At 44.2% G+C, this 20,586-nt stretch overlaps 1 protein-coding gene across 2 annotated transcripts in view; it reads right to left on the bottom strand.

The window, feature by feature from the left end:
* Positions 1-204: 204 nt before the first annotated feature.
* Positions 205-20,586, bottom strand: part of ADCY8 (adenylate cyclase 8) — a 546,512-nt gene continuing 526,130 nt past the window's right edge. For both annotated transcript variants that reach the window (XM_029592041.1, XM_029592040.1), the window contains 3 exons: positions 15,542-15,634; positions 7,606-7,720; positions 205-776 (listed from right to left, as the gene is read on the bottom strand). In XM_029592041.1, coding sequence (XP_029447901.1) covers positions 289-776; positions 7,606-7,720; positions 15,542-15,634 — 696 coding nt within the window. In that variant the 3' untranslated portion in view covers positions 205-288. The remainder of the gene's footprint in view (positions 777-7,605; positions 7,721-15,541; positions 15,635-20,586) is intronic.

The raw sequence follows: 20,586 nt of genomic DNA on the forward strand, positions 1-20,586 counted from the left end.
CTCCGCACCACAAATGTGGAAATACAAATAAATACTAGTGAACCACCAAACAGGAAGCAAGCAGTTTGGCCCCCAACACGATCCAGCTGCCATGATGCGCCAGGCACTGCCCGAGGTATCTAAGAGTGGCTCCCGCTGTCTGTTCTACAATTCACTTACAGTTCAGAGTTTAGGAACCGGGAGCGCAAAAAATTATCATACTAATTGTAAAAAAATTATACCCTTTTTTATTTGCGTTCTTTATATATAAAAGAAATACAAAAAAATGAACACAAAAGAAAATGTTTATTATGGCAATTCAGTTTTGTCAGTGCCTTCTGCCTGGGCCACTGCTTCAGATCCACTGGAAGTTAGCAAAGTCCGTCGGTTATAATGTCCCTTCATGATACCCGAGTTGTTGTTCTCATTCAGAATTTGTTTCTGTTTTTGCCTGTTAAGTGACTGTACAAGTCCGAGCACAACAGCAGCTAATGAATACTGTCCAGTTAGTTTTCTTGGTTGTAAGATTAAAGGATTTGGCTGTACTCTTCCTAGAAGAAAATATGTTTTGATCTTTCCTTCTTGTTCGCTGATACCCTTGACGTAAATCTCTCCCCTGTACTCAAAAGCAAATCCTTGATCCTTCAGGATAAGATACGTTTCTTCAGGCACTTGTATTCTGCCACTGACGCCTGTGCTGTCCATTCGACTGGCCAAGTTAACTGTTTTGCCCCAAATGTCATACTGGGGTTTCTTAGCACCGATAACTCCTGCTACAACTGAGCCATGACTAATACCTGGAACAAAGAAAAGGGAAGATGAAAGAAAAATATCTGAAAAATACACTTCAAATTCAAAAGCATTTTCCAGTGGCTTTTGTCAGTCAGGCAAATGTATCCTGGGGGTTTCTATTAGCATATTCTGGATTGCCTCCATTTACTTACATTGCGGGCTCTGTTTTCATAAGGTTTTTTTTTTTTCCTCTTTTGCGCCCATGACAAAACTGTTCTGGAAATAGTGCCCTACTCCAAGTCACCTACTGCTACCCAACTGCTGTCATACATCTTGGGGTACATTTTAAGAAACAGCGCGCTCGCGTACTTTTGTTCGCGTACCAGGCGCGAACAAAAGTATGCTGGATTTTATAAGATACGCGCGTAGCCTATAAAATCCGGGGTTGGCGCGTGCAAGGGGGTGCACATTTGTGCACCTTGTGCACGCCGAGCCCTGCGTGCGCTGCCCGTTCCCTCTGAGACCGCTCCCAAATCGGAGCGGCCTCGGAGGGAACTTTCCATTTACCCCCCCCACACCTTCCCCTCCCTAACCCACCCCCTCGGCCCTATCTAAACCCCCTTCCTATCTTTATCTTAAAAGTTACTACTGCCTCCGGGCAGTAGTAACTTACGCGCGCTGTCGGGGCTCTCGGCCACGCCCCCGGACCGCCCACACACCCCCGAACACCCCCCCGATCCTAAACCACGCCCCTGGCCATGCCCCCGACCGCCCCTTTTTGCAAGCCCCGGGACTTACGCGCGTCCCGGGGCTTGCGCCCGCCGCCGAGCCTATGCAAAATAGGCTCAGCGTGTGCAGGGGGGATTTAAAAGGGTTACGCGCGTACCTTATGCGTGTAACCCTTTTAAAATCCGGCCCCTTATCTTAAGGTGCATCAAAATTTCTGATTCAGTGCATCCCAGAAGACAACTACACACAAACGAGGGAATTTTAAAAGCCCTAAATGCGCCAATGCCGGAAGATACACTCATGTATTTCAGCACGCGCCGCGTGGATTTTAAGAGGCACCTGGGTACGCGAGTACAACTTCTTTTCTTAAAAAGGGGATGGTCTGGGGCATGGGCGGAGTATGGGCATTCCAGGAAATATGGATGAAACCAGCGTGCAAGCAGTTATGCACTCCAGTGCGCACTGGGGTTCTTGTCCACATAACCTCATTTCTGCTATGGATGGCGAGTAAGTCATGAAACAAAAAAAAAACTAGGCTAGTCAGTGGGGTTTTAAGAGTCAGGCTAAAAAGGAGGTGAGCTAGCTAGAGGGTTTAGGAAATCCTCTCCTTTACTGGGGAAGAACCGGGAACGAACTGGGGAAGCAGGTAATTGCGTTGGCATTTGTATCCACCAAAATCCCCTCAGACTTACACGACTGAGGCGGCACTGGCATGCACATGTGCGTATCAGTGTAAAATCGTGCGCACATGTATGCATGTAGATTTTATACCGGGTGCGCATACATGTGCGTATGTTAAAAAATTGCCATGGACGGATGTGTGGGCTGCCAAACGTGCACTCACGTGCTCCCGCACGCAGGTCTTACAATTCACCTCAGAGAAAATAAAAATGAAACCGTGAGCCTTCATTTGGTATGTTAGCCACTTCCAAATCCAGGAAACAGCTCACTCGCGCTCTTTTTCTACAGATTAGCCTTCTCCCTTATGAACTGAGAGTGAACTCATTATCACAGATGGTAGATTTTCTCCTGGAGGGATGAGGCTGCCCTCCTTTTATCCATTAAAGATTTAAGTTGTTCATTTTCTTTTCTCTTTGTTTAAGTTGCCCTGTTTTATAGTCTTGCTACGTCTGTGCCTGATATCCTCTCTCCCCAGTCAATAACCATTTGTTTGTGGTGAGATCCATCAAATATATCCCATCATATTATTTCACATTCTCATGATTTTTAAACATTCAGGGTCTTAGTCAGTATTTTTTTTTTTCTGTAGGCAAAGAATGAGAAAAAAAAAATATTTCTGAATAAGGCCCTCAGACTTGTAAAAAAAAATGTGCTTTTACTCTGTGTCTGTACCATTTGTGCTAAAAATTGTACCCTGTTCTGTATCAATATCTATCTTATACAGGCCACATACATGATCAGTTCTACATAATAGTGGAACAATAGACTTTTAAATATATATTGCTGAGAAAAAATGTATTTATATTTGATACATGTAGATATGGTAATGTAGGGCAAATAAAATAAACATTTTTATATCTATTTCAACTTCAGATATAGATAATAATATCATTAAATTTTTCTAGACCAATTTCAATTTTTTAGTTGAAGGTGCTTTACATCATTTTTTTTCAGGTACAATAACTTATCTAGTCTTGTATGAAATGCATCAAATAGCAAATTTCTCCTATCTGTGATATGTAGCCTTCAAACCTCAGGTATTGCGAAATCGTTTCATGTTGGTCTAATTAAAGTTATTAGAACACACTTACATTTCAAGCTCACCTTCTCAAGGGTCAAGACTAAAGGACCTTGGGGCCTTTATATCTTGTTCAGGCAATTGACCTCACAAGCCCAAGCATGTTAGCATTCAGCAAATTATGTGCCTCTCAAAGGAAAGTCTAGCTAGATCTTTAGGTAAAGTTAACTGCAAAGCGTGGCCATCATGCCCTTTTCTCAGTGCATGCTGAGGTCTCATCCATTTCCTCCTTGTGTACATAAGCAGTACTCTCTGGCCGGGCCTTGAATAATTTAAATGCGAGTGCTCAAAGCGAGTGGTGACTGTTTAAAGTCACCCACAGACCAGTCACCTACAGCCCTGTAACAAAATAGCACCATCTAGCCCTGAGACCGGCGCCGTTTTGATGCCACCGTGGTGCCGGCACCATTTGAAAGGGCTGATTGAGGGGCAGGACATTCGTGGGCATCCTTCTTGTTCTTTTTACTGACTCGGACACCCACAGATGTAGTAAGTGTGTGTGTGTGGGGGGGGGGGGGGGGGGGGCTGAGATGATTCACAACCCAGGCACCTTTTCTGGAGGATGGGGCAGGAGGGGAGTGTGTTGCGACCGTCGCTGCCCGACGTCTCCACTCCGCCCACCTTACCTCTTTTGCGACTCCCTCTTTGGTTGATGGAAGTTTAGCTGCCATGGCATCATTTGCCGACCTGCTCCGGCATCCCCGGACCGGCTAGACGCTGCCTTCCGCCATGTTCTCCTGAAGCCTAAGGGGCGGATTTTCAGAGCCCTGCTCGCGTAAATCCGCCCAAAACCGGGCGGATTTACGCGAGCAGGGCCCTGCGCGCCGGGAAGCCTATTTTACATAGGCCTCCCGGCGCGCGCAGAGCCCCGGGACTCGCGTAAGTCCCGGGGTTCTCGGAGGGGGGCGTGTCGGGGGGCAGGCCCGGTCGTCGCGGCGTTTCGGGGGCGTGTCGGCAGCGTTTTGGGGGCGGGTACGGGGGCGTGGCTACGGCCCGGGGGCGTGGCCGCGCCCTCCGTACCCGCCCCCAGGTCGCGGCCCGGCGCGCAGGAGGCCTGCTGGCGCGCGGGGATTTACGCCTCCCTCTGGGAGGCGTAAATCCCCCGACAAACGTAAGGGGGGGGTTTAGACAGGGCCGGGCGGGTGGGTTAGGTAGGGGAAGGGAGGGGAAGGTGAGGGGAGGGCAAAGGAAAGTTCCCTCCGAGGCCGCTCTGATTTCGGAGCGGCCTTGGAGGGAACGGGGTAGGCTGCGCGGCTCGGCGCGCGCCGGCTATACAAAATTCATAGCCTTGCGCGCGCCAATCCAGGATTTTAGTGGATACGCGCGGCTCCGCGCGTATCTACTAAAATCCAGTGTACTTTTGTTTGCGCCTGGAGCGCAAACAAAAGTAGGCTGTTCGCGCTCGTTTTAAAATCCGCCCCTAAGGGCGCGCTGGGGCGCGGCCCCGACTCAAGTACCAGCTGTGGCGCGAACCTCAGGGGCGTCCCCCTGAGATGACGTCATCCTCACCAGGTACTTAAGGTCTTCGTTTTTGCTAGCTATTCAAGTTAGCAAGGGCTTCCTTCAGGTATCGCTGTGGATGGGATTCGCTCTCCGCATACCTTGCTACTCTGCCTCCTCGGACTTTACCAGGGGTACCCGCTCCTCGGGAGCCTCGCTCTCTCTCTTGCTTTTCAGGTCGCAGTCTGGAACCGGTACTCGCTCCTCGAGGGCCCACGTTCCCGGACCTGCTACTGAATACTACTTCTGCCAGGAAGTCACTGCTGCCTACAATACCAGTGAGTTACCATCTCTCTCTCAGAGCTTCCCTGGAACCAGGTACTCGCTCCTCGAGGGCCTAACTCATTCCAGCCTCTGGGCTGCTTTAAGAGACTTTTGTGTGAGTGTTACCATCAAGGTTCTGTTCCTGAACTCTGCATACTCTGCCTACTTACTATATTCAGTTTCTCTACAGCTCAGCCATCCAGTGCCTGAGGGACTACAGCCCAGCCGGGCTCTTCCAGCTCACTATTCCCACCTCTGGTGGTTTACTATACAGTTTAATAAAAGATCTAGAGTGTGTCTGTCTCCCAAGTCTGAGCCTGACTGGTGGCCCCTTTCGGGATCTTCCCCCGGGGGCGTGGTCATCTGCCACTGGCCCAAGGATCCACCCACAACTATCACAAATAATAACAGAGTGTGAAGGCCCCAGGGGAGGCCCCATTTCTTTTTTTTTGTTTGGCTTTTTAATACTTTTTGAAAATTTACGACGGCTGAGTCCCTAAACTTAGGCTCCTAATTTCTCTAGGCTCCTACAGTTAAGAGCCTAAACAGTTTCTTTCTAAGACATCTTATCACTGGTTTGCAAGAATTTTCACATTTATTGTTTTCTATTAGCTTAAAGTGGGGGGAAAAAAACCTTTTTTCTATGTCATCATTAGCTAAGCTGTGTTTGGCCCCCTTGTTTTTTCTTTTCCAAGAAATCTCTGTAACATACAGGTTGAATTCTATATGGTGAGAATTTTTTACTTCACTTACAGGCCAACAATTTTACCCTATTTTTTTTTTTTTTTATCTCCACCCAAAGTTTATTAAAGGGATTTAATTTAAGAAGCCTATTCATTTTATGCTGTGCACAGTCTTCCTAAAGTCATCCTCATAGCTATAGTAATTTAACTGCTTGAAGCCCACAACACTCACATATAAGGGCCTATGTACTAATGGATGTTAGTGTTAACATGCTTGTTAAATGTTGGCTTTTGCTAATTATTTTCTTGGGCTGAGATTCTCAAATAAACTGTATATATGGTAGATTTTAATGATGGCAAAAACTTAGGGTGAATGCTAGGGATTCGTCAGTTTTATGTTTATTAATTACTTGGAGTTTTGACCATATTTTAGCTTCTCAAGAATTCTTGAAATTTGTGTAAATAAACGGTAATAAAAAAATGTAACACCCATGTTTAAAGTACAGTAATACATACTAATGACATACATGCTAGTGTTGCATTGGTTCCCCAATCGTAAAATAAACATACATGCAAATGGTGAAACAATTATTTTGATGGGATCATTAGGTAGCAATGCTGGATTATCATTCAGCATTAATACCTAAAATGGTTAACACGGGCCACTTCGGGTATAATTTTCATGCATAAGACACTGGTTTATGTATGCGAATGGCTTGTTTTTGCACATACATTTATGTGCCTAAGTTTACTTTGAAAATTGGTAAAATATATGCGCATAGCTGCCGTATAAGTTACCCATGTTGTTAAAACATTACCTTTCCTACGCAGGAAATTTAAGTACACCTATGGAGAATAAATTAATTTTCTTGCCAGTGGTTTGCCTTAATGCATGCTTCTGGTCTCAAACATGGATCCCCATCCCCTCCAAAAAATTCTGAGCCACTGCATCTCCCCAACTTCCCCCAACCCCTGAAAAAAAAAAAATCTGAGTTTCCAAACCCATCTCCCAAACGTCCCCTCCCATCTGAGCTCCAGACCTACCTTCTAATCCACTCAATATCCAAAAAACCCTGCAAAGTCTTCACTAACAGGAGTGAGCTGGTGTCTATCTTCCTGGCTGTGGTGCCTGGAGGCTCAGATTTCTTCTTCATGCGGGGTAGTGGTGCTAGGGGCACCTGAAGGACTGCATTTGCCTTCAGGGATGGGGTGAGAGTGAAGAAATGCTCTGATTTCTTCATGGGGGGGGGGGGGGGCTTCAAATGGAGGGTCTGGAGCCCCAGAGTCAGAGGGATTGGGGTGGGGACAGTGGCGCTAGTAGTGACGATGATGGTAGTTTCCTGTGCTAACTGATCATTTCACTTTCATCCAGCTAGTGTGGTGAAACCTAAGCTGCTGAATGTGCCGGAGTGCGCAAGACCTCAATGTCTTTAATGTGGCCATGGTCATGCTACCATGTTTCACATCCCATGAGTTGGGTGTTAAAGCCTGTTGTACCACTGGCATTCAGATAACTCATGTTACCATACCAGTTTTATCTAAGCAGTAGATACAGCCCCTAGAAAATATGGTGATGACAGTATGTATTTAGGTCTGTGCATTGTGTGGTTAGATTAAAACTGTTTCATGGAGAGATGTGCCTTCTGCTCTCCACTGATATATTTAGGAGAACTATCAGCACTATAAAAATATGTATAGTTATTCGCACAGTACCATCACTGTCAATGCCACTCTTTGGCTGGTGACAACATCGACATATTTTAATACATCCCCCATATCACATGGATCATAATAATTATTCATGGTGAAAGGAGGCTGAGGGGGCGGAATCTTATTTCTACATGAGCTCAGAGAACTTACAAATTTCTCAAAATTAACAGAAGCTCTGCTAACTGAGAACAGATCTCATGGGGGTCTCATTAAAATCATTTATTGTGCCCGTCATTGGACTTTACTTACCAATCCGCAGTTCAAAGTTGTTAAATGAATGCTTGTTGATCTCTTGAATACTTTCATTCAGTGCTAGAGAGAAGTCGGCCACAGCGCACAAATGCCCCCATTTATCCTCACATTGCTAAAGAAAAAATTCCAATAGAATACAATAAATAAGATGGCCATTTACCTGTCTTTTTCCCTCTCATTGTGTGATATTTGCTGCAATTATTTCAAATTTATGCTTTTTTTTTTTTGCGGAAGATGAATATGTGAAGTATTCATTCATGCATAGAAATCTCAGGTCTCATTAACACCCAGCAGTGTGCTGCTAATGGAGAGATAATGATTAATGGATTCCAGCTGAATGCATTTGTACCGAGATGATTTGTGTAGCGTGATAACATATTTATGCTGAAGTCCAAAATATTATTCATTGCCAAAACAAAGAGAAAAAAAGCAAAGCCAGGTGTTTTGGTTTTCAACCTGCGTTGGTAAAACAGAATCTAAGAGCGAAGTGCAGTATAGCAGAAAGTGGAGTTAATGCAGCAACCTGGTCACATAAGTAATCTGCCACCAAATGCAAAAGCTCTGGAAGATTCTTTCTTGAGTTGCTATCACCAGGGGCTGATCATGGTCTAAAGATGGCAGCTCCCGAAAAAAAATCTGAATGCATTTTACTGTTCACGAACTAAACATGTTAAAAAAAGCACTTTTAACAGAGATGATGTGACCAGTAAATAGCTGAAAAGCTTCATAAAGGAAAGAAAGTCATTTCCCTTATTTTATATCTAGAAGGTACCCATTAGATGTCCAGCAGGTCTGCTATATAAGGGATTTCCTTCCCTTCTTTTTTCCACCCTTGACCTTAAGATTGTGCTCCTCCTAAGCAGCTGCCCACCCCGATTGAGTTCAGATGGCATTTCTCTGATTATTCCATTTCTGTGGGTGCTCTGACGGTGCACGTCTGACACTGGTTCCTCGTTTGAATTATTTAAAGAGAAACTGAGAGTGCTGCTATAGAATAAGATCATTAAATTTTGTGTATTGGTCTAATGACTGTGTATACTGGTACTGTATAAGAACATAGGAATAAAAGATGCGCCACGCTGAGTCAGACCAAAGGTCCATTGAGCCCAGCATCCTGTGCTCCCGCAGTGGCCAATCCAGGTCACAAGTTCCCAGCAGATCCAGGGATAAACGCCTACCTGAAAAATAAAGGTTTATAGACTTTCCCTGTAGGAACTTTCCCTGTAGGAACTTGTCCAAACCCCTTTTAAGCTGAGCTGGAAGTCTAGCTGCTGAACAGTTATGCTGATATTTTACGCTTCCAGCGCGGCTGTTCAGAGCTATGCTGGGATCGCCCGGGATCGCATCCAACTGTGATCCTGGGCCTGCAAACGGTGCCCCGACTGAGGTACTGGGTGGGTGGGTGGGTAGGGGGAAGGCTTGGGGGAAGGAGGGGGTAAGTAACGTGGGCGGGTGGGGTGGGGAACGTGGAGACCATTTTAAAAAAATATTTCTGGGGGGTGGGGGGAGCAGGAGAGGGCTATCAGCATTATTAAGGGTCTTTTCATGTTGGAGGTTTTGGGGAAGGGCTCTGACAGCAGGAATTTGAAGGATTAGGTGTAGTGATGGGGAGGTGGGAATTGAGCCAGAAGGCCTGTGTTAACTGGATATCTTTTGAAGATGGCCAAATAACTTTTGACCTAACTGGTCACATTCACACCTGACCCGTTAGGTTTCAAGTTAGCCAGCTGGTTAGCTGGCTAACTTTAATCAGGGATATTCAGTGGGACATTTATCCTACTAAATATAGCCTGATAACTTGTCTATCACTGGCTTATAGTGAATCCATGCTTATCCTGGGTTGTGACACCTAATAGAAAACTCAGCATTATACATCTATACTGTAGTTATGATTATTTTTATCCAGATGCATCACTTCATCTGACATTTAGATAACTACTCCCTCCAGTCTCACAAGGTCCTTCTGCAGTTCCTCACCATTTGCTTGTGTTTTAAAAATGTTCAATAATTTTGTATCATAAACAGTTATTAGCCAGGTGGACTTGGGAAAGACAACGCTTTTATGTGGGAGTGACATTCAAGATATCACTCAACTATTGGGGATCTGCCTGGTATTGTGACCTTGCCTGGCCACTGTCAGAGACTGTATGCTGGATTTGATAGACCTTGATCTGACATAACATAGTATTTCTTTATGTTCTTATATTTATGACTTCCAAGAAAGAACACATTCCATTTTTTAAAATGTTTTCAAGAGAGTGGTAGGATGAAAAATCTGGGAAATAATGTAGCAACATTGAAATGTTTCCATTCTAATGACTAACTGGTGGCCAAACAGGAGGATAAGGTGGTCAAACAGGTGACTAAAACAATGGTAAAATCCATAAAGATGCTTGGCTGCATAGGGAGAGGAATGGTCAGCAGAAAAAAGGATGTGATATTGGCCCTCTATAGGTCCCTGGTGAGACCCCACTTGGAATACTGTGCACAATTCTGGAGACCACGACTTCAAAAGGATATAAACAGGATGGAATCAGTCCAGAAGGTGGCTACTAAAATGGGGAGTGGTCTTTGTTCTAAAGCATATGGGAATAGACTTAAAGATCTAAACATGTATACTCTAGAGGAAAGGCAAGATAGGGGGAATACAATAGAGATATTCAAGTATCTCAAAGGTTTCCATGCACAGGAGATAAGCCTTTTTCAATGGAAAGGAGGATCTAGAAACATGAATCTAGAATCTAGATCATGAGATGAAGTTGAAAGGGGTTACAATGAAGAGTAATCTTGGGAAACATTTCTTTACAGAGAGGGTGGTGGATGTGTGGAACAGCCATCCAGTGGAACTGGTGGGAACAAAAACAGTATCTGAATTTAAGAAAGCATGGGATAAATAAAGAGGATCTCTAAGGAAGTGATGAGAATTATAATGCTAAGTTAATTGGAAGAATGGGCCATACTGTCTTTTTCTGCTATCATGTTTCTATGTTTCTATGACTAGCGCTGCCTGGACATGGATGTGATCATCAGAACTGGAGCTACTCTTGCCTGATTCACTGTGAGGAAGTGTTCTGAGTGATAAGAACATAAGAACATAAGAAAATGCCATACTGGGTCAGACCAAAGGTCCATCAAGCCCAGCATCCTGTTTCCAACAGTGGCCAATCCAGGCCATAAGAACCTGGCAAGTACCCAAAAACTAAGACTATTCCATGTTACCATTGCTAATGGCAGTGGCTATTCTCTAAGTGAACTTAATAGCAGGTAATGGACTTCTCCTCCAAGAACTTATCCAATCCTTTTTTAAACACCGCTATACTAACTGCGCTAACCACATCATCTGGCAACAAATTCCAGAGTTTAATTGTGCGTTGAGTAAAAAAGAACTTTCTCCGATTAGTTTTAAATGTGCCCCATGCTAACTTCATGGAGGGCTAAGGGCATGATTCATCAAGGAATTTTACCATAGACAGAATGGAAGAAAAGCCTTAGGGAATCAGGCAGTAAGTTAGCTGCATACGTAGTGCCGCCCGATCCGCCCATTCCCTACCCCTAAGTTATCCGGTTAACTACTTAGCAGGATATGTGAACTTATCTGGCTAAGTGGCGACTGCTGAATGTAGCTGGATATTATCTGACTAAGAAGCTTTGAATATTGGGCTCTATGAGGATAAATTTAAAATAGCTATGAGCATGTATATGGCCTTGCACGGATCTACTGCAGTATTTTATAACCTGCATGTATCATATACTCATGGGTTATATAATACGAGTAAGTTTGCCCTGCAACATTTGCACACTTGTAAAAAATACATGTGAATATTCAAGTAGGCCAGATAAATTCCGACTTATCCAGTTAAGTGCTGATTTTGCCACTATTTAGCCAGATAAGTCTTTAAAGCACTACTTATCGGGATAAGTAAAATAGTCAGTAAGTCTTAAAAGCATTAATTATCTGGCTAAGTAAGATAGCTGGATAAATCTAAGACTTATTTAGCTATCTTAGGGGGTCATTTTCTAACGGGAGCACACGCTCTTTTTCTTAGATATTGCTAAAACTATCTGGATTACTCTCCCCATCCTCTTCTGGTGGAACTTTGGGATCATGAAGTGTCTGGGGAACCTCCTCTACTCCAGGTGGAACTTTATCCATAGCAGTCTCAAAATACTGGAACTGATTGAGTTTTCTCCTCTTGCATTGCTGTCATGGTCTAAACACCTTAGGTTCCCTGATGTATAAGTTTGGCTCTTCTAATGGGAAGAGATGCCTCACTATAGACTGAACTGGTTGAGTTAGTCATAAGTTGGGCCCAGATAGCCTCAAACTCTTGATAATCACATCCCGGAACAACTGGGTATGGGAGTCTGGGAAGTACTGCCAATTCTATGATGGGTTGTTTAACTGGGGTGGTCAGTAGAATCTTCCTGGTGAAGTATTGTCATGCCCTTCTCAATGTTGATTTGCACTTTATTTACCAGTTCCCTCGGAATGAGTTTTTTTTTGCTTCCTGAGTCCATCAGTGCTTGCCCAGGGGAGGTGCCCAGCTCCACTGGAATCACAAAGGTGGAGAAGCCCAACCATGACTGTTCACAAAGTTGTAAGTATGTGACATCTCAAGGGTCACTGCTTGTTCGAAGAAATTCACGCTGAAACAGAGTGGAAGATCTGGATCCAATGACCAGCATCCTGGTCCCTCTGGTGGTGGTCTCTCAGGTAGCCTGGGGAACTCTGACATCAGATGTGCCTGATGGAAAGCATCAGCTGCTTTTAAGGCTACCTGTATGGTAATCTTCGGATATTTGCCTATCCATTGTTGAATTGGTGGGTCAAGGCTATTCACAAACTGCTCAAATATAATCAGTTTGCTACTTCAGCACCTGTCTATCCCTCAGGCTTAGCCATCTCCAGCCTATATCTTTTAGCCAATAGAAAAAGCTCCCCAGGTCAAAGGGCTCCCTGTCAGAACTGTTTCTGGTACACATCTGGTACGCACCCAATTCTCTCAAGTATGGCAGCATTAACTTCTGCATAGCTTGCCCTTCCATCAGGGTTTGCAGCTTGAAAGGCAGCCTGGCTGCTGCCTGTCAGTAGATTCCCTAGATATGTGGTCCACATGAACTCTAGCCATCCTGACAGCAGGGTGATCCACTCAAAATTAACTAAAACGTCTGGGTTTTTACCTGGAGCCATCTTAAATACTCCAGAAGATAGTGGAGTAGGCCATGTTATAGTGGCTTATACACCTTGTGCTAATTTTGTAAACTATTATTGTGGCATCTGCTGTTAGGCATATTGGTTCTGTATAACCATTTTTAGCTGCTATTGTCCCACTGTGTCTTGAATTTTTTTCTCTATGGCAGGAATCCTTCATTTCAATATGATATTTGCATGCATGAACATGAAAATTTTAGCATGCTCATGCTAATGTCTGTTTAGAATCCTTTAACATGCACATCAGGGCCTTAATATGAATGCACAAGTTACTTGCATAGGGTCTTTAAAATAAATCTAAAAAATAGCTCCAAAGCCTCACAATAGGCTGTTTTTGCTTAAGCCAGCTTTGTGTACAGTAAATGTGGTGTTTCATGCCATAAATCTCAAGCTGTGAAATCTCTCCCACTTTCCTTCTAACCAGGAAAGGGTCCCTATCGAACCCAAATCAGCCTGAAAGGGCTGATCCAGTTCAAGTTTTGCCTCACTGCATGTAGGGAGATGTTGTCATTCTTTTCCTAAGGAAAACAGAGTTACAATGCTGTGCAGGCAATGGAAAAAAAACCAGGACTGGATCAGCAATTTGGGTTGATTTTGGCAAGATGGAAACTCTGTCTAGCACTATTAGTGGTGTTTTGCACCCCTAAGGTGATTTTAGGAAGTTTTTAACCAGTTTAAAAGCCTAAAATAGGTCACTTAATTATTAATACCCCATGGTAAGGAGCATAAGCTACAGAATGCAGGCAGAGAAAAGTCCTGGCATGCTTTGCTCTTAGTGTGATCAGGGGTTCAATTGATGATTGGAAGAGCAAACATCCTTACAGACTGTGAACTATGGCTGCTGGGTGGACTTCTACCACCACTTCAGGACTGGGTCTGGTGTACACAGACACTGCACGTAGCATCCTGTGGGCAGGCAAACTACCACAGACTAACATTTACTCTCCCTTGTCTACTGGCAACAGTTCCAGCTATGGCTAAAGAAGAGATGTCTGCTGTGCTCTGAAGTCTCTCTCTCTTATGATTAATACAGTTACATAAATCAACCTGACAACTCATTAAAGTTTCCAGCTTGGGCATATCTGTTTATCCAGGCGCTGGTGAAATGAAGCTGAAAATAAAAACCTCTTCTGGAGGTGTGCTGGTTTTATTTCCTGACATCTACTTTAAATACTGTAGCTATATTAAAAAAAAAAAAAAATTTTAATTGTGAAGAGTGACAAGAAAGTAATTGGTAGCAGAGGAAGAATGAAACTTACTGTCAAGATGTGCCCCGTCCTTCAGAAAGTACAGTTCTGAATGCCATGGGATGCACAGCTCTCCTGATGCTTGGCAAACACAAAACCAGTGGCCGTAGGGCTTTCCACTGACCCTAGTCTCTGCTTTCTCTCCATTGTACAAATCCTTGATAATTATTTTCTCATTTATAGCACCGCCCTGCTGCTCCTCCTCCTTTCTGGGGAGGGTGCTCAACCTTCTCAGGAGACAATGCTTCCACTCCCCCCCCCCTCCGTGCTGGGAAAACGTTGAGTGCATGGGACACACAGACAGTGAATGCAGGAGGCATGGGGCGTCACTAAGCAGGCTGAGAGGCAGAAAGAAACATTGAATGTGCTGACTGGGTGAGAGGGAGTCTCTGAGCTGGCTGTAAGGAAAGTGTGTGAATGAATATGTTGAGAATGTGAGCTGAAGGAGGGGGATTGGGGAAGATAGTGAATACTTCACGGGGGGGGGAGGGCGAGAGCAGTCCATAAATGTGTATCTAGATGAATCTGTGATATATAAGTATATAGTTTGACTGCGTAAATGTTTACAATTTAGTATTTGCAGTTTTTAGATAGCTGGTGTACAAAGATATAGGGGTAGATTTTCAAAGGGTTGCACGCGTAAGATACGCGCGCAACCCCCCAAAACCTACCCCTGCCTCGCCCTGGGACTCGCATATGTCCTGGGGCTTGCAAAAAGGGGTGGGGCGTGGGCGGTCCAGGGGCAGAGCGTGGCCTGAGTCTCCAGGCACAGTGGCCATTTGCCGCTGTGCCCGGGATCGCGGGCCGGCCATCGGCAGGCGCGCATAAGTTACACCTGCTGGGAGGCAGGCACAACTTCTTCAACAAAGGTAAGGGGAGGGGTTCTAGGTAGGGCTGGGGGGCGGGTTAGGTAGGGAAAGGGAGGGGAAGGTGCAGGGAGCAGAGGGAACGGAGGCAGGTTGCGCGGCTCGGCGTGCGCAAGTTGCACAATTGTGCACCCCCTTGCGCACACCGACCCTGGATTTTATAACATGCGCGTGGTTGCGCGTGCATGTTATAAAATCGGGCGTAGATTTGTTCACGCCGGGTTTTGCGAACAAATCTGCGCCGGCGCGCAGGTTTTAAAATCTGCCCCATAATGTGGCACCTAATGCCATCACCAAATCTCATGCAGCTCCACTTTTGCTGTCCGGTGAAACAATAGAACAAGAATGAAAAGGCTACCAAAATAGTAATGCCATTTATCCTTGGACAAACAAACGCGTTATAGTGTTAGTGTGCCATACAGTTTTTTTGTTTAAAGGCCAAGGAGATTACATTGCTTTAGAACAGCATCAAGATTGTTAGCTGGCAGAAGGGCAGAAAAGAGTTCATTAGGGAGAAATACCTAGAAAGTTATCGTTTCATGCAGTGGGTGCCGTGACTCATGCCCGCAGACGTGCTTAGCAGCAGATAATCAGCTGCAGCTTCTTACCTGCTTTTCTGGAGACAATCCCGACACAGCCATGTATGTGCTTCCAATTGTTTTGATTTTTTCAATATCTTGAAATCTCTCTTCACCTAGCAGCTAAACAGAAAACATGAATTTCCATGAAACCCATTTTTTTACCAAACAGAATGGTATACAAGACTTGAATAAAATAGTTTACTGATAACGTCAAGAAAGATCTAATGCCATGCATGGAATTATGAGATGGTTGCTAACCACCGGTAGCCCATGTGAGGACATGTGGGTCTCTAAGCTTCTCCCTTTATGTCGCTGATTTTAAGGACAAAAAGATAGCAGGTGCAGGACTTCTGATCACAAAGCAAAATGCAGAGAAAGAAGGGACAGTAGGCCACAAAAATACTGTCCTGTCACACAACAGGTCAATCAAAATATTGTTGAACTAGTAGTGAATATAGAACCAGCTAAATCAAACCATGCAATCTCCAAATGTGACAATCAGATAACAAAATAGCATTACAATATCAGGCAAAATAATCAATAAACAATTTCAGAGTAAAACAAACAAACAAACAAAAAACAGGTTCCTTGATTTTAATGAACCTTGTAATACGCCAGGTGGGGGTGCAAGTTCTGGTTTCCACATAATTCAGCACTAGGAGTTGAGAGGTAAAGTAAATACTTGGATTTATATGAATGACGTATCTAAAATTTGTAAATGCATCCTTGTTAGTACTGTGTGCACTCACATGGAGCACATGCAGCTGTAGCCTGCCGTGTTCTTCCAGGCTAATTGGCTTAGTGTACAGCATGCATGCTACGGCAGACTAATTCAAACCTCCAGAAGTCTAAAGTCAGACAAATGCTGAAGTCTCATTACTGCCTACAAAGTAATAGAGTATTAGTGCATTCTGAAATATAGAGTCAGTGCAGATTAGGTAGCAGGCTAATTGAGATAGTCTTAACCATAGGAGGGTTTAACAACTGCATGTGGCTTTTACTAAGGCTGTATAAATTAGAGATGTGAATCGGAACCAGAATCGGTTCGGATTTCAGTTCCGATTCACATCTCTTTAGATGTGAATCGGAGCCAGAATCGGTTCGGATTTCAGTTCCGATTCACATCTCTAGTATAAATACTCATGAAAAGTCTGGAGAAAGGATTCATGTGCCTTTACAAGTTCATTAGACAACAGCATCTGCTCATCATTCTCATGTTGGCCCAATAAAATGCATCGTAACCTACAAACCTTGGAGGGAATGAGAGGTATTGGCTCCCTGGGGGAGAGGGGGAAGGTGGCCTTAATATTCACTCCCGTTGTCTTAGAAAAGATGGAGAGCCATAAAGACAGAACTGCATGTTCCTACCTCCAGAAATGCGTATACATTACCGCCAATGGAAACGCACATATTACCAACTGCAGCAGTGTGCATTACTGTCACAAATGTGAGATTTACTAAGGGCTTAACGTCCATTTATAACTCCTATATTCACATTGGGCTATTAACATGCTTTAAAGCATATTCATATGTTCTAATAAATAGGCCACTAAATAAAATGGGGTAGATTTTAAAAACTTATGCACGTCCATGTGCTCGCACTACCTGGCGCACGTACATAGACGTGATTTTATAACATGCGCGCGCCGGTTTTACGTGTGTAGAGTTTTTAAAATCTACCCCGATATGCATAGAGGAGATCTTTACTATCAGTAGTTATTGGAAAAAAACTTTATGGGGTACATTTTCAAAATATCATGTCTTTAAGCATATTTTGGCTGGCTACATTAAGCTGATTTCAGTCAAAACTAACTGCTAAATTTTTAGCTAAAAATCTGCCTGATTCTAGCTGGTTAATAGATAACATATGGTGTAACACACGATAAAAGCACATAACAAGAACATCTACAACCGCAAATACATAAGGAGGATACTTTTCAAAGGGTTTTCCATGTTTACCTACAGAAGAAAAGCATTTGAAAATTGCCCTGGCCCTCTGTGGGGGAAAAGAAGCAGTGCTGAGGGAAAGGGGCAGGGCAGGCCAGGTGAAGTAAAGTCAACAATTTCAGTTTGAAGTCCCTGTGCCTGCTTTCCTGTATTTTATCCGAAATACACTGGTGAGTTGCTGCCTTAGCAACACTAGATAGATGCCAAGGTGAGAATACTGAAAATGTGTCCTCCCAGCTTGGCTGGGGAGGTTTAAAGGGGGAGAGGGAGGAGGGCTTGGGAATTTGGGAGAGGGAGGGATACTTTCTTTTACAAGGCAAGTAAAAGTGGAGATTGTGGGGTGATCTCACCTCTAAGAACATAAATTGCCATGCTGGGTCAGACCAAGGGTCCATCAAGCCCAGCATCCTGTTTCCAACAGAGGTCAAACCAGGCCACAAGAACCTGGCAATTACCCAAACACTAAGAAGATCCCATGCTACTGATGCAATTAATAGCAATGGCTATTCCCTAAGGGGCGGATTTTAAATGCCCTGCGCGCGTAAATCCGGGCGGATATATGCGCGCAGGGCCCTCGCGCCCCTATTTTGCATAGGTCGCCGGCGCGCGCAGAGCCCCGGGACGCGCGTAAGTCCCAGGGTTTTTTAAAAGGGGCGGGAGGGGGCATGTCAGGGGCATGGCCGAATGACGCAGCGTTTCGGGGGCGGCGACGCGGGCGTGGTTTCGGCCCGGGGGCGTTCCAGGGGCGTGGCCACGGCCTCCGGACCAGTCCCTGGGACCGGAACACGGAGCGGGGCAGCCGGCTGACGCGCACAGATTTACGTCTGCTTTTCGCAGGCGTAAATCGTGGAATAAAGGTAAGGGGGGGGTTTAGATAGGGCCGGGGGGGTGGGTTAGGTAGGGGAAGGGAGGGGAAGGTGGGGGGAGGGCGAAGGAAAGTTCCTTCTGAGGCCGCTCCAAAATCGGAGTGGCCTCGAAGGGAACAGGCAGCGCGCGCTGGGCTCGACGTGCGTAGGTTGCACAAATGTGCACCCCCTTGCACGCGCTGACCCCGGATTTTATAAGATACGCGCGGCTACGCGCGTATCTTATAAAATCCAGCATACTTTTGTTTGTGCCTGGTGCGCAAACAAAAGTACGCGATCGTGCAATTTTTTAAAATCTACCCTTAAGTAAACTTGATTAATAGCCATTAATGGACTTCTCCTCCAAGAACTTATCTAAACCTTTTTTGAACCCAGCTACACTAACTGCACTAACCACATCCTCTGGCAACAAATTCCAGATCTTTATTGTGCATTGAGTGAAAAAGAATTTTCTTCGATTAGTCTTAAATGTGCTACTTGCTAACTTCATGGAATGCCCCCTAGTCCTTCTATTATTCGAAAGTGTAAATAACCGAGTCACATCTACTCGTTCAAGACCTCTCATGATCTTAAAGACCTCTATCATATCTCCCCTTGGCCGTCTCTTCTCCAAGCTGAACAGCCCTAACCTCTTCAGCCTTTCCTCATAGGGGAGCTGTTCCATCCCCTTTATCATTTTGGTTCCCCTTCTCTGTACCTTCTCCATCGCAACTATATCTTTTTTTAGATGCAGCGACCAGAACTGTACACAGTATTCAAGGTGCGGTCTCACCATAGAGCGATATAGAGGCATTATGACATTTTCTGTTTTATTAACTATTCCTTTCCTAATAATTCCTAACATTCTGTTTGCTTTTTTGACTGCTGCAGCACACTGAGCCGACGATTTGAAAGTGTTATCCATTATTATGCCTAGATCTTTTTCCTGGGTGGTAGCTCCTAATATGGAACCTAACATCGTGTAACTACAGCAAGGGTTATTTTTCCCTATATGCAACACCTTGCACTTGTCCACATTAAATCTCATCTGCCATTTGGATGCCCAATCTTCCAGTCTTGCAAGGTCCTCCTGTAATGTATCACAATCCGCTTGTGATTTAACTACTCTGAATAATTTTGTATCATCTGCAAATTTGATAACCTCACTCGTCGTATTCCTTTCCAGATTATTTATATATATATTGAAAAGCACCGGTCCAAGTACAGATCCCTGAGGCCTTCCACTGTTTACCCTTTTCCACTGAGAAAATTGACCATTTAATCCTTCTCTCTGTTTCCTGTCTTTTAACCAGTTTGTAATCCACGAAAGGATATCGCCTCCTATCCGATTCACATCTATTCGTTCAAGACTTCTCATGATTCTAAAGACCTCTATCATATCCCCCTCAGCCATCTCTTCTCCAAGCTGAACAGCCCTAACCTCTTCAGCCTTTCCTCAAAGGGGAGCTGTTCCATCCCCATTATCATTTTGGTTGCCCTACCAATACTATCACTGTAGGTGGGAGAAGGAGTGGGTTACAACATGGGTGAGAGGGGGGATCAGAAGGAGGACAGGAAGGAATATCAGATAGGGACATGGAGAAATAGTGTGATATACTTTCCTAGATATCTTTAGTATGTGCTCATCAAGGCTAAAATTTTACATCTATCTTAGATCAGGGATTACCCTTTTAGTGTCAATGATATTTTAAAGGTTTAGCTACTAGCAAGCACAGTGGCTGAAAATGAAAGTCATGTACAAGAGAAACACAGTAAAAGTTTACCTACAGTCACTTGCGGTATTTGTTTAAAACAAATAAGGAATCTGAACCAAATCACATTTGTTTTAGATTTTGGAAAATGAATATGAATAACCAGTGCTCCAAAAATCAACAAAAACATTTGTTTACCTTTGCTTTAATTATTAAAGTCTATGGGGCAAGAAAAACTGCAGGGATTTTTTTTTCTTCTGAAGTCAGCTAGCACAGTGCTTATTATTTATTGAGATTTATTCAGATTTAGCTCATGCCTTTGCATTGGTAGCTGAAGATGAGTTACATTCAGTAACTTAGCACCTAGCAGCAATATCACACTTGATCTTAAATTGACCAGAGCCATGGCAGGATAAAATAAATCAGGAAGCACAAATCAGGAAGAAGGACCAATCAAAGTGAAGCATTTTTTAATAAGCCTATCTTATCTGGACCAATCAAAGTGAAGCATTTTTTTAATAAGCCTATCCTATCTGGAATCTGCATGGATTGACTGTGACTTCCTCCT

Source organism: Rhinatrema bivittatum, chromosome 2, assembly GCF_901001135.1.
Source record: "Rhinatrema bivittatum chromosome 2, aRhiBiv1.1, whole genome shotgun sequence".
NCBI classification, from domain to species: Eukaryota; Metazoa; Chordata; class Amphibia; order Gymnophiona; family Rhinatrematidae; genus Rhinatrema; species Rhinatrema bivittatum.